The sequence below is a fragment of the Aquarana catesbeiana genome, linkage group LG04 (assembly GCF_042186555.1).
Source record: "Aquarana catesbeiana isolate 2022-GZ linkage group LG04, ASM4218655v1, whole genome shotgun sequence".
Classification (NCBI taxonomy): Eukaryota; Metazoa; Chordata; class Amphibia; order Anura; family Ranidae; genus Aquarana; species Aquarana catesbeiana.
The window spans coordinates 480037158-480052461 of record NC_133327.1 but is presented as its reverse complement, the minus strand read 5'-3'; the positions used below and the strand labels follow the sequence as shown (position 1 = coordinate 480052461).

Here is a 15304-nt window from a genome sequence, read left to right as displayed (position 1 = left end):
TTATGGGCCCGGAGGCATATGTGTATCTTCTTGTCCAGCTTGATTTATAGCTTGAGTTACATTGTATATCCTGATGTGGTGCAGTTTCCACGCTGGAAGCTTATGATACACATATTCATACATAAGACATTCGGACCTTTATTAGGTGAACACTTTTTTTTAATATACATTTTTGTGTTTTGGTGAAGCATTTTCATAATTGAGTAATTTTGATACAGTAAATGTTTTTCACCCTTTAACCTCCCTGGCGGTCTGATTATGTCAGTATTTTTGAATGTCAAAGCGGTACATTGTTTTGCATGGAAATGTATTGTTTTATATTGCAGGCCTGCAATTCTTAGGAATAACTCACTTAAATCTGTCCAAACAAGAGTCTAATAGACATCCTGGGTATGATAAAGTTTGAAACACAAAATCATAAAATTATAATAAAATAAATAATTATAAAAATAAAATAAATAATAATACATTTGTCCAAACAAGGGTACAATATGAAAATGGGGGTCTATGGGGAACTGCAAACACCTAGTCCAGTTAACGCTGAGCCCAGTGAAGGTAGAGTATAGGTTCAAGATTTGTAGAGCTTTCTGCAGTGGGAGGCCAGCATCATTAAGGAAGAGTAGCAATGAAAGCAATTCCTGCTGCTCCAGGTGAACTGGCAATGTAGTGGTGTCTGGAATAAAGCCTGTAGTGCGGGATGCACGCCCGGTCACTGCTGCAGACACAAATGTAGAGAAAATAGGGATTGGATGACTGCACACCCATACAATGCAATACAAAAAATATTTATTGAAAAAATCATCAATAAAAACAGGCACAATAGGCATATTGACAGGGGAGGAAGAAAGGTTGATGCATTTCATACGCTAGAATGTGCTTTATCAAACCCAACTCCAAGCCATCCCAGTGTCACTTGATCTAAAATGGAGGTGATGGATTGTGGACAGAAGTCATCTGGGAGTGTGGAGGGATTGGTAGTAGTTGCAGAAGGCCTCCAGGATATCCTCCTGTGTGGAGACAGAATCCGCACTAGGGAGGGTGATCTCAGGGATGGTAGTAATTGGGGAATCATGATGGGCTAGTAGGGCTAACAGATGGCCATTTTTGTCTCCCTGTTCAAAGAACGTTTGTTTGGTGTGGTGTTGAGAGAGTTGTGCAAGTTCAGCCATGTGCAAATGGAGTTCCCATTGGGAAGCCTGCAAATGGATAACTTTTGTGTCACTAGGGTCAGAGTTGTAAGTTGAGGTGTGATCTGATACCGAGGCTTTTAGGGAGCGAGTGGCAGAGTCATGGTCAGATTTGACTGCGGTAATAGAGGATATATACTGCCCTCTGGTATAGGCCTTAAAGGCATCCCATGTAACAGGATGAGCAGAGGACTCCCCATTGATACCCCTGTATTCTGCTAGTCTAGTTGCCACATTGTCTGCCAGATCGGGATGAGAAACCCAGTGAGGACTGGATGGGGCACAGATAAGAAACTCAAGGGAGCTGTGGTTTGACAGGCCACTAGGCAAATAGGAGGCATCTAAAACATCTAGTAGCAATGCAGAGTTGACAAATGCAAGGTCAATACAGGATGAGGTTTTGTGAGAGGCGGAAAAACAGGAGTATGAGCGAGCTGAAGGGTACTTCCATCTCCAGGCCTCCGTGAGGCCTGCAGCTTGTGCCCATACCCCCAAGTTCTTCAGAAGATTGTTTGGGGCGCACAGGTCTGTCCAGATCTGGTGATGGCATTAAAGTCACCCATTATCAAAAATTTGGCAGGGCAGTAGGGGGCAATCTTTTCCAAAACCACCTGCAATACTGTAGGGGAAAACGGCAGTGGAACATAAACATCTACAATCACATAGCGGTGACCCCAGAACGTAAATATCACAATTACATATTTGCCCATGTGTTGAGTCAACACACAAGAGAGATCTGTTAATCAAAATGGAAACACCCCTGGCAAATGTTGAGTAAGTGGCATGGTACGCTCTCTGAACCCACAGCTTTTTTAGAGCCAAAAGTTTGCTGTCTATAAGATGCGTTTCCTGCAATAGCAGTGAATGGCGGTATGCAATTTTAAGTATTGGAATAGTACAGCCCGTTTAAATTTGGAGTTTAGCGCCTGAACATTCCATGACAGGACCTTGAGCCCCTCTAAGCTGAATTATGTCATAGATAGAACACGTTAAAGACATGAAGGAATATAGAGTCATCGCATAAGCAGCAAAGTGTATGGAAGATAAAAAAATTGCAGAAAAAAACAAACAGTATAGTGTGCCATGCACAACCCCTGCCTGCGCCAAAACCTCTCCCAAAACCAAACCAAAATAGAACTAGTAATAGCTCAGAGCTATATTAGTATGGAGTATTGTGGGACGTGGAGGAGTAGATGACACAGCAGAGTCCCAGATATATCAGATAGCAATCGTTATACTGTGTGGACAGGTGGAAGTTAAGCAGCAACAAGCACAAACACAGTGCTGGAGCCCCAAGGCAGGAGGCTCCGTGGGGTTCGTTATAACAACTTCAAAAAGGTAACCAGAAGTAAAATAGGTGTCATTATAAAAAAGGTAGTGGGTCAAACAAAGCTGGTATACTTGCTGGTGAAAACATTGTGATCCAGAGGCAAACTTGGCGACGATCCGAGGTTAGCGAGAATCCAGTCATTCAAAAGCTGCCGTGGCGGTATCAAAGAAACAAACACCATCTACCATGCAGAGTTTGCTGGGGAATAGGAGATTGTATTTGATTCATTTCTCGCAAAGACGCTTGCGGATCTCTGTATAGGACCTGTGGCGTTGCTGGACCTCCGGGGAGTAATTTGGGAAGAATAGCAGTGTGGTGTTGTTAAAGGAGAAGCTCTCCTTTAGCGAAGGCTACAGCCAAGAAGCGATCCCTGTCGCGGTAATTTAATAAGCGAAGCAGAAATAGACGTGCTGGTGCCCCTGGAATCGGTGGTGTGGGGGGGACCCTGTGGGCCCTTTCAATCACAAAAGGTAGGAGGCATGTTATTGAGATCTAATAGCTTGGTAAGCATCTGCTCCGCAAACTCTGCTGGCCTAGAACTTTCAGCCCTCTCAGGGAGACCCCTTATGCAGATGTTGTTTCTCCTCAACCTATTTTCAGTGTCTATGGCTTTCTCCTGCAAGGCTTTTACCTGGATTAGTAGGAGAGCAGGAAGATCCCTGGAGTCTGTGTGCACTATTTCTTCCAGCTCAGAGACCCAACCCTCCACCTCAGTGACCCTGGATCGGAACTTGTCCAAGTCACGTCAAATCAGACTGAATATCAATTTTAGCTGTCACCGATTCTTTGCAGGAGGTGATGGCTGCTAGGATGTCAGAGGTGGAGGGAGAAGGCTCTGTGGAGGCATCGGGAGTGGTCTGTGTGCTGGTGGACATGGTAGCAGCAGGAGACCTTGTGGGCAAGATGGCTGCCGAGGAGGAAGGGCGGGCAATGCCGGTCTGAAATCTCGTGGAGCGGGACTTTCCCGATGCCATGGAGAACCACAGAAAGAGGAGGCAGCTCAGTGGGAAGCTAGAGCACCTGGTAAGTCGCTGGAAGGAGTGTGGAAACCAAGGTAGGATTAATAGGAGAAAAGACATACTCCAGCACAGTGCACACCGGTCCGTATGACATCCCGGCCACGCCCCAGCCCAGCATAATTTTGATATCACAAAGCTATGTTTTAAGGTGAAGTCAAACAGGTGCTAGGTACCAATACTGAAAGTGTTTAAATTTTGAGTTACCAGTGCCTGTTCCATGAGCACTTGAACAGTAAGTCTGAAACATCATGGTACAAGCAGGGAGCTTAGTGAATAATAAATACAATATTTGCAGTTGACCTCAGGTTTATCTATCGATTGCATTAGGCCATATACAGAGGAGATGGACTCCTGGTGAATACATGTAAAATAGTTTTACAAATATAAAAAGTGGCTTTATTTAGAATGTTTTGTCACAAAAATTAGCTCAGTGGAAATCCACTGGGACCACAGCGCTCCACAAAGCAGCCCCTGAATGGCTAGATGAGTAGCAGTATACTTGTATCAACTATGCAATTAGAATAACAGCCCCAAATGTAGAGCTGGAAAACATCATTGACTGTGCATGGTCCTTGAGTGACATCAGCACAAGGCAGAGGAGAAGGTGCCCTGTCATTGTGGCCCCTTTCCGATTTTATGGATGAATCCTAGCTTCTATACAGCGGCACCCAGCACCTTATACCATCTCTTTGGTTGTTGCCTGTCGGCTTCTCTCATGACCGGGCGCTGAGTCACAATGCTGCAAATCTGGTCACTTTTGCCTGTGAGTGTAACATACAATACTTTAATCAAGTGATTTTAATACTGCAAAATGGTGGCACTTGTGCCTGTTTCTCTCTCCTCTTGACTTTATTTAGAATGCTGTAGTGCTAATATCTCAGAATTCAAGGTAAAAAAATAAATAAAGTACCAAGTAGTACACTAAATCCTCTTAAAATGGGGCATGCAATGACTTACAATATGTATGTAGTGTATTTAACCACTTGCTCTCCATGGGCCATTTATACATTGTCTTGATTTCAAGAAGGTAAGCTGCAGCTGCAGTCGTGAGCTTGGTACTGTTTTTTTCAGCCGACTCACAGGTTTTCAGTAAAAGTGATCTGGGCAACTGTAGATCATCTCTGCGATGAAGGAACCTTGAAACAATTTTGTCACTTCCTGGTTCAGAGCTATCATTCCCTGGTTACTGTGGTTGGCCAAGTAGCTAATCAAGCATCATCCATGCTTGAATGGCTGCAGTAGAGGACCAATTCTGAACGCCTGAGTGAGAACAATAATTCTAAGGCCATTATTCATGGTTAATCTGAAACATGAACCTGGCTTTTAATGCATCATCTATAGCCAATCTTGGATGCTGTAGTTCTTTACCATTTCAAGAGAAAATGCAATTTTAAGGCTTGTCAGGTTTGATATTTATTTGACACAACCCCATCTTTTATATTTTATTTAAAAAAAAAAATAGTATTAAATTGTGTGTACTAAAGAAGGATTTTTTATTTGCCTGTAAAAATCCTTTTCTTGGAGTACAGTACAGAACACAGGCATCTTTAATGAGAAGTATGGGCAAAACCGTTTTTGGTCAGATTTCTCTTGTGTCAAGGGAGTGCACTTACTTTTGCACTCCTGTGCCCTCAGTTTTGTAGCAAGCAATGCAGTGTAACAATGAGAGATGAGGGAGGATGGCCTGTAAATTGTACTGTCCTACAAGAAAAGGAATTTACAGGTAAGTAAAAAATCCTTATACATACATTTTAACAAGAATAAATCCTTATTTCTTAATCATGCAGTAGGAGACTCATTTAAATCTTCACCGTAGGATGTTCAAAAGCACTATAACTGGTGATGGGCAGCACAGAACACAATGGAAACAAGTCCAAAACAAGGAAAACCAGTTCCTAACCAAAAAAGCGCTTTCAAACACCTTAAAGCTGAAGCCGCCATATCCACCTGGTAAAGTTTCACAAATGTGTTAACAGAAGACCAGGTGGCAGCCTTGCAAATCTGAGAAAAAAGATACCTGGTGTGGAAAAGCCCAAAAGAGGTACTGACTGAACATATCCAGTGAACCTAGAAGCAGGGGTTGAATGGAAAAAAATAAATAAATATGAAAATGACATGATGGTGATGCAGGGATCACTCCGGGGACTAACCCCAAATACACAGATCAGTGCTGCAGCCACTGGTTGAAAGAGCTGATCAAATGCTGGTTTTCCAGTAGGACTATTCAACAGAAGCCGGTGGTCAGACTGGCTTCTATTGAACAGTTGGCGATATGCATTGACCAAAAGCTGGCTGATTTCTGTTTAATTGGCCAATTTTCTGCCTGTATATACTCAGTTTTAAGCAGGAAAGAGGGAAATATATACTTCAAAGGCATAAGCCTTAGTGATAACCTGCCTATCCTCCCAGAAATGGTGGGATAAGAAGCTGGGCAGCCATTGCGAGACAGGCAGAACAAACAAGAGAATCCGACAATCATATAGAAACAGTGACCGAGAGATAAACTTGCACTGCATGTACAACATCTAAATAATGTAGAGAGACTTGAGGATTCAAAACAACCTCGTCTTTATAAAGAACAATGAATGATTCCTTACAAGATAAAGCCCCCAGTTCTGAAACCAGTCTCACTGACATGATAGTCATGAGAATAAAAACACTCAATGGGGCTCAAAGGGAGGCTTTTGTAGGACCAACAGGACCAAACTAAGATCCCAAGGTGACACAGGTGAATAAACAAGGGGGGGGGGTGAATCACCCCTTAGGCATTTACAGGGGAAGGAGTGGCCAGTGTTCTCTGAAAGACTTGACCTTTCAGGGTGCTCAGGACCAAAGACCAAATACTGTTCTAGCCCAGATTGGAGAAAGAACAAGATATGTCCCATGGAGCATCATCTAGAACAGAGCTCTCCAAACTATGGCCCTCCAGTTGTTCAGAAACTACAATGCCCATCATGCCTAGTCATGTCTGTAAATGTCAGAGTTTTACAATGCCTCATGGGATGTGTAGTTCCGCAACAGCTGGAGGGCCGTAGTTTGGAGATCCCTGATCTAAAATGAAACATCTGTGCCTCACACCCTGCCTTCCAAGTGCTGTGATGGACCTTGCAATAGTTTGATTACATAGCTTTAAGAAACCTAATAACTGAGTCTGAGAGACCCTAATCTTTCAGGATTTGGGTTTCAACAGCCAAGCCGTTAAGGCCAGCAGCTGTAGAGCAGGATGATAGACTGGTCCTTGAGACAGCAGGTTGTATGGGTCTGCGAGTGCCCACAGAAAGTCTCCCAGCAGTCAGAGGATGTCGGAGTACCACATTGTTCTGGGCCAATTTGGTGCCACAAAGATCACTGGAATGCCCTCTACCTCAATCTTGCAAAGCCGTCAAGAGAGGCCCTGTAGCAGAGGGAAGGCAAATATTAACTGGAACTGATCCTACGGGGTCACCGGTATGTCCACTATGAAAACCTTTAGATCCTTAATCCTGGCCACAAACCTGTGAACTTATTTGTTCAATCAGGATGATAAACAGATCTACGTCCATTGTCCCTAAGCAGTAATAAATATGCTGAACACCTCAAGGTGAAGTGACCATACCACCGCATCTAGGATGACTGACAAAGTCTGCCTGCCATTTGTCAACCCTGGGACCTGTATTTTGGCCCAAGCCATAATTAGGTCTGCTTCTTAAAAGGCCACACATCTTCTGTTGCCACCCTGATGGTTTATGTAAGTCATGGCTGTAGGATTGTCCAACTAAATCATCAGTTACTCCTGAAGCTGGATAATCCAACAGCAGGAAAATGCAACCAGCCCCCAGTACAAGCATGTTGACAGAAAGTCTGAATGTCATTGACAACCATGTCCCGTTTCTATCACCAGGACATCTCCCAGGCTAGCATCCATCATAAGACCCGTCCAGATTAACAAAAGGAATTAGATCTATGACTCTAGCACTGGGCTGGTCAGCCGCCAAGAGATGTCTTGGAACAGAGGTGCATAGGCATGTCCAGGAACTGAGGAGGCTTGTCCCATGCAGTCAGTACATTGTGCTATAGAGCCGGGAGTGGAACTGGACAAACCATCACCTCAAATGAGGCCAAGATGAGTACCCTCATGCACACTCGGACCGCAGGAAGCTTTTTGGAGTGAATGGGTCAATGTACTCCAAGTGGTTGGTTGGATACAATGCAGAACTGTGCAGGTTGATAATTCACCTGAAGCTCTGAAGAATATGTGTCGTCTACCACATGTTTGCAGCCAGGGCTGAGGCAGATTGACCGAACAACAGAAGGTTGTTCAGATATCCCATAATGTGAATTGCCTGAGGGCAAAACATTGTGAGGATTTGGGCAAGCAACTTGGTGTACACCTATGAGGCCCTAGACAGGCCAAAAGAAAGAACCAAAGACTGAAAATGCTGCTTGTCCACCACAATTATTAGAAACTTCTGATGCAGGGAAAAAATTGCAATATATGAACATTTGCATCTTTGATATCTGTGGATGTTAGAAATTCCCCTTGTTGCAGCGATGCGATTACAAACTGGGCCGACTTTATCCAGAATTTTTAGATTCACAAGAAGTTGCTGAGAACCTTCAAAAGAATACCATGTGGTCAACACCCCCATTGGGATATGGAACTGTAAACCGGTTTGATAAGCAGCTGTCAAGGCTGGGCTCTCAGCCCTTCCTTCTCTGTGCTCAGCTGTCGGTTAATTGAAAGTACTCATCGTTCCACAGTGGCTCACCTGTTGATCATCTCCTGCTCATCAGACAAGCCCACAGCCAGCCCCTTCTGGCTATTTAAACTGCCTGGTTCATTTCGTCAATGCCTTCCCCTTGGTCAACATATCTACAGACTCTCTGCTGTGTTCCTGTTGAAGACTTGCCTGGCTGACGTCCCTTCTGGTTCCTGATCCGGTCTGCTGCTACTGACTTCGCTGATCTCTGGCTCCCCAATTTGGCTACCGAACCCTGGCTATGTTTTAAATATGTTTACCAATTGTACCATTTTTACCATTTTATTAAAAGGTGTGATTTTTACTGCATTCTCGGTCTCCGTCTGTTCCTGACAGCAGCCCATAAATTGTTTCCTGGAGAAAACTCGAAAGCTGACAAATTTACTATGAAAAATTGAAGTTGTTGGGCCTGCAAACCCCTTGGAGCGGTTAGCAGGTTGCAAAGCATAGGGTTGAGAGATATTAGGGAGTGAAATGCAAGCCTTTACCCCTGGGACATGACCTCCCAGATCTAAAATGCCCTGAATTCAAGTGGCCAAACGGCCTGCAGACATCCCCTACTTGCACAAGTGGGGGCACCCCTTCACTGCGTGAAAGAATTTGCTGGCTTGGACACCCAGGACTTGTGACAGAACTGACTTGACTTTGTAGCAGAGGTCTGGGAGAAACAAAAGGTATGCTTCCTGAACCTGGAAGCACTGTGCTTTGCCATGGACCCCTTAGCTTTCTTTTTACTGGATGAGGTAGCTTTTTCTGCCCTAAACTTCCTTAGTAAAAGGTGCCTAATGGCACACCAAAAAGTCATTCTCTATCCAACAAAATCCTTTTAAAACATTTTTTACAAACTGCCTCTGCAGACCGGTTCTGCTGCCAGAGGGTCCGGTGCATCTGTACAGCTACAAGTGCCAGATGAAGATTTTGGCAAAGGGAGACCACCAACCCATCTTTTCAGTAGAGTAAGGCTGCTAAGAGAAGCTCCATTTTTTTAAATATTGAGTGATCCATTAGGATCAATTTAGGGTCATGCCCCATTCATGATCAACAAAAGTACAAGATAAAAGCCTGGCTTTGACTCTTAACACCATCTACCACTGTAAATAATAATCAGAATTATCAACACACCAGGGTGCACATGTTAATGTATAAAAATACATTTTTTTTTTAAACTAGTGTCCACGTATGAGTATTGCTCCATAAGCCATGGTATAGAGCAGGGGTGTCCAAACTTTTTTCAAAGAGGGCCAGATTTGATGAATTGAACATGTGTGAGGGCCGACCATTTTGCCTGACATTCTTTGAACCATTAAAATTTGGTCTAAGTGTGTTCGTTCGAGCACTAATACACTGCCCAACAAGAATCCTCTTGCCTTTGTTGCACTTGTTCCTGACACACAGACGAATGCTCTGCTCTTAGGAGTACCGTTAATTCTTAATAGTACCCCACACATTGGAAAACGTGGGGTGCTTTTGGTGCAGTGCAATTTAAAAAAAAAGGTCCCTGTATTTTTGTGGGTAGGGAAGCCCATTGAAATGAATAGGCTGCCCTACACACAGCCACACAGATGTGAACCAAGGGCTTGTTCACATGTCAGGTTGGAGGGGCAGTAAAACCACATAGTTAAGCTGTTTTTACCACCCCCAACTTCTCCCCCTTTAGCTACAGAGGGAGCAGCTGTGAGTGTACACATGCTGTGGCTGCAGCTGGAGGTATACCCAGGCTGAATGGGGCTGCACTGCAACTATCCCGAAACTGTGTGCATTGCACGGTTGCGGTATAGTGATGCTGCATTTACAGGCTTAAAACAGGTGGTGAGGAGGCAACATAATGCCTCTTTACCGCCTGTCAAATGCCTCTGAAAAGCGATTTGTGCATGGATTGCTTTTCAGAGGAGCAGCAGTCCTGGCTGCTATCACAAACAAGCCCTACAAAAGCAGTTCTGATGGTACAGGAATGGGGGGGGGGTTTAAAAGTAACATACACGCATGCATACACACAGACACATGCCCACACATGCAGACACATACACACATACAGACAAATGCACACACACATACAGACAGATATACAGACACATGCACACACATACAGACACATGCACACACATACAGACAGGTGCACACACATACAGACAGATGCACACACACACACATACAGACAGATGCACACACACACACATACAGACAGATGCACACACACACACACACACACATACAGACAGATGCACACACACACACACATACACAGACACATACACAGACACATGCACACACACACACACACACATAAAGACACATGCAGACACACATGCACAGACACATGAATAAAGGTAAATAGCCTGCCTGGTTTCACCAGTATAATACCAGTTGCATCAGTGACATGGTTTAGGGGTTTCATGTAACTTTCTAGCAAAAAATGCAGATTATATGTGAAAAATAAAAAAAAAATGCTCTGACTTCAAGTGGTTAAATGTTATTACATTTACATTACATATTATTGGTAGCTTGACAATTTGGACATTTAGTCTTCGGTCAGCATAGCAAGTTGTGTCTCAACATTAAATGAACAATAATTGACACTGGTTTACTAAAGGACAATAGGCCGTTTACTTAGCTTGGTGAATGAGGCCAAACTGTGCTGACTTCAATTATCCAATCAAGTGCAAGCAAAGTTCCTATTTGTTTTTCACTTGGAGACTACATTGTCACTTAGCATCATTTCATTCACTAAGCCAAGTACAAATTTTAAGCAAATGTGCTCTACTTCTTTAGTAAATCAATCTCAATTTCAGTAATTAAAAGTAATAAAGGTTTTTTTGGTTTACAAATAAAAATGCACACAAATCAACATGACTGAACTATACAGAAAATCAGGGCTTACCAGCTTTGTTTTCAATTGCAGCTCGCAAAATCTTATCACACGGAGTCATAACACCTAGGTCAATCACCCTTGAATAAAAGTAAAATAAATAAATAAAATCAATGAAAGAATTTGAGATACTTATGCCACGTACACACGGTCGGACTTTTCGGCTACAAAAGTCCGACAGCCCGTCCGACAGACTTTCGACGGACTTTTGGCGGACCTGCGGTGGACTTTCTAACGAACGGACTTAACTACATACGATCACACAAAAGTCTGACGGATTCGTACGTGATGATGTACAACTGGACTAAAATAGGGAAGTTGATAGCCAGTAGCCAATAGCTGCCCTAGCGTGGGTTTTTGTCTGTCGGACTAGCATACAGACGAGCGGATTTCTGGGTCCGGCGGAGTTACGACGTAAAGATTTGAAGCATGTTCCAAATCTAAAGGCAGTCAGATTTGCGACTGGAAAAGTCAGCTGAAGGTCCGGTGAAGCCCACACACGATCGCATTGGCCGTCGGCTTTGGTCCGTCGGACCAGTCCGGTCGAAAAGTCCGACCGCATGTATGCGGCATTAGAACTATGAACCACAATTAGTATCCAAAATCAGTAGCCCAAGTATTAACACTAGGTACAAATAGCATTACTTTGTGGTACAGAAGTGTACTGTATATGTGTTACATTTCTATTAAAGTGGAAGTGAAGGCTTTTTTAAAAAAAAACTTGTTCCTACAGGTAAGCCTATAATAAGGCTTACGTGTAGGTACAGTGAATACCTCCTAAACTTGCACCGTTTAGGAGATATTCACACTGCATGCAGCTGGTGACATCACCGAAACATGCGCTCTGAAAGGACAGCATACCTGTGGCCGTGACTCTTGTGCGAATGCGCGGGAGTGTCATCATTGCGGTTCGGCCAGTCAAATGGCTGAAGCATACAAACCCAGAAGGAAGACCAGGTGAAGATGGAAGCCCCGTCAGCGGTGACAGCATGCTGCTGGACTGCTTCGTTCTAAGGTAAGCATTTCATAGGGACTGATTTACTAAAACGGGAGAGTGCAAAATCTGGTGCAGCTCTGCATAGAAACCAATCAGCTATCAGGGTTTTGGCAAAGCTTAACCACCTCAGTACTGGGCACTTTCACCCCCTTCCTTCCCAGACCAATTTTCAGCTTTCCGTGCTCTCACACTTTGAATGACAATTACTCAGTCATGCTACACTGTACCCAAATTACATTTTTATCATTTTGTTCACACAAATAGAACTTTCTTTTGGTGGTATTTATTCAGCACTGGGTTTTTTTTTGCGATATCAGGGAAAAAAAGAGTGAACATTTTGAAAAAAAAAAACAATATTTTCTACTTTGTTTTAAAAGAAATCCTATAAAATCCAATTTTGGTATAAATTTAAGCCAGAATGTATTCTGCTACATGTCTTTGGTAAAAAAAAAAAAAAAAATCCCGATAATAGGTTTGTGTGAAAGTTAGAGTCTACAAGCTAGGCTACATAGCAGTGAAAATTGATCAATCCTGATGTACTGAAGGCCCAAAATATATTCTTGCTACTCCTGAGTATGGCGCTACCACATGTGGGACTTTTCCACAACCTGGCCACGTACAGAGGCCCAACATGCAGAGAGAGCACCATCAGGTGTTCTAGGAGCATAAATTACACATTTAGTTTTCTGATTACCTATTACATTTTTGAAGACCCTGGAGCCCCAAAACAATGGAATTACCCACAAAATGACTACGCTTTGGAAAGAAAACCCCCCAATGTTTAATCTACAAGGCATAATGAGTCTTTTGAACATGTCATTTTTTTCCACAAGTTTTTGGAAAATGTGGAAAGAAAGTTAAAACCTATTTTTTTTTAGACAAAGTTGTCAATTCATAACATTTCTCTAACACATACTGTAGCATGTGCATAACAAAAATGACCCCCCCAAAATGCATTCTGCTACTTCTCCTGAGTATGGCGATACCACATGTGAGACTTTTACACATCCTGGCCACATACAGAGGCCCAATATGCAGGGAGCACCATCAGGCGTTTTAAAGGCATAAATTACTCATTTCATTTCCTGAGTACCTATCACATTTTTGAAGGCCCTGGAGCACCAGGACAATGAAATTAGATGTGGCACATGATCACAGGCAGATGTGCCAGATGAACACAGACATGGTGTTTACTGGGACAGGTGTGCGACAGGTGTTTACTGGGACTGGTGTGCGACAGGTGTTTACTGGGACAGGTGTGCGACAGGTGTTTACTGGGACAGGTGTGCGACAGGTGTTTACTGGGACAGGTGTGCGACAGGTGTTTACTGGGACAGGTGTGCGACAGGTGTTTACTGGGACAGGTGTGCGACAGGTGTTTACTGTGATTGGACACAGCCATCATGTGATCAGGAGGGCAAATCACAGAGCTCTCCTGCCGATCTGAGATGCGGCGTGTCCGAGGGACACAAGCGCATCGGGATCACGTGGCCATGGGATACCACTCCTTCTGAAGGACGTTGAGGAACGTCCACTCAGGAGGAGGAAGGCCCCACCCAGTCGTATACGTGCAGTGGCTGGGTGGGAAGTGGTTAAACAAGCTGAAGTTAGAAGCTGATTGGCTACCATGCACAGCTGCACCAGATTTTGCACACTATAGTTTTAGTAAATTAACCCTACAATGTACTTGTATGAGATGCATAATAGCACATTATGTAATTGTCTTGCAGGGTTTTTTTTTGTTTTTTTTTTAAGGCCGCAAAAACACTCCTATCAGCAGCTTTTGAACATTTTTTTTTCTGCTTCTAGAAGCAAATAATATAATCCTAGGTGTCCATGCACACTATTTTAGTGTGATCCAAATCACATGCAGTATCCCGCACCACATATATATGGAATATATAAGAATCACACCTCATTCCTATTCCAATCACATGCAAAGTCTGTGCAGTGCAATTTGAGCCATTTATTTGTATGGCTCAAAATCGCACCAACTGAGCACAAAAAAGGCGCAGGACCCTATTTTTTCCCCTCACTGGAATCAGATCACATGGGTATTCACAGCTATGTTATTCGCTTCTGTCAATCATACTGTGTTTTGCGAACCATTAACTTAACATGGACACCCTCTGCGGTTCGTATGAATGCCGGGATTCACAGGATTCTCTGCGTTTCCCGCACCACATATATGTAAACCAAGCCTCTAGGAACAGAAAAAAAGCTATTTTTTTGTGTTTTTGGGAGCGAATTGCCAGCAGAGAAAAAAAAAAACCTGAATGCTCCCAACTGCTGCTAAAACCTGGCATTATGAGCATTTTTCATCTAGCTTTTTTCTGCCATTTTTTTAGCTTATAGTGTGCAGAGAGCTTTTAAAGCTTACTTGAAGTACACATTTTTTTTTTTTTTAATGGGGTATTTTTGTACTGACCATAACAAATCCAATAATTCATAGACGGACACAGGACTATTTTCTATGTGAAAGTATAGCTGCCACATCTGAGGATGGACACTAGACAAAGCAAAAGGGCACATAGTGGCTATTCTCCTACCTGTGCAACATACATTCAGGAGTAGCAAGCAGTGAGTAAGGCACAGGAATGGATAATAACCCTCTAGAGAACATCCTAATTGCAGCAACAGAATTAAAACTTCAGAAGACTTGCATGAGGGGAGTGAGTTCCCCCCAATTATTCAATGAGTCATGTGGGATGAGTCATAAGAGGGCCATGGAGCTTTTTTTTAAAGCAATCTACTGAGCTGGCCAGAACCAGCTCTTTTTTTTAACTAAGATTTTTATTGAGTTTTAACAAGTGTAAGGCTGTATTTGTAGGAGGAGTCAGGCTGCATAAAGCCTGCCCTCCTTTTCCTCCTTCCTTGTGGAGGTAGGATCTCGTGTGAGCCGACATGTCACTTCCGGTTCCGGCTAGCAGAGCAGCAGCACGGTCGGCTGCAAGTATCTCCCGGTGGTCGCGGTTCCGGTAGGTGTGGGCGGGTGGCATCAACGGAGGACCCGCATCGGATGCCACCCGTCCTGCTCAGGGGGTTCAGCCTGATCACGGGGGAATGTCAAGTCGGGGGGGGGGGGGGGGCGGGCCGTACTGGAGGTTTCCTCATGTTTTTTACTGCCCCCAATCGCTCCCCCTTATGCTCAGCTTTTACAGTTCAG

General features: G+C 43.6%; 1 protein-coding gene across 4 annotated transcripts in view; it reads right to left on the bottom strand.

Moving 5' to 3' along the window:
* MTR (5-methyltetrahydrofolate-homocysteine methyltransferase) overlaps positions 1-15304 on the bottom strand; it is a 1497716-nt gene that overhangs the window by 442177 nt on the left and 1040235 nt on the right. For all 4 annotated transcript variants that reach the window (XM_073627630.1, XM_073627629.1, XM_073627631.1 and 1 more), the window contains one exon: positions 11154-11221. In XM_073627630.1, the coding sequence (XP_073483731.1) occupies positions 11154-11221 (68 nt within the window). The remainder of the gene's footprint in view (positions 1-11153; positions 11222-15304) is intronic.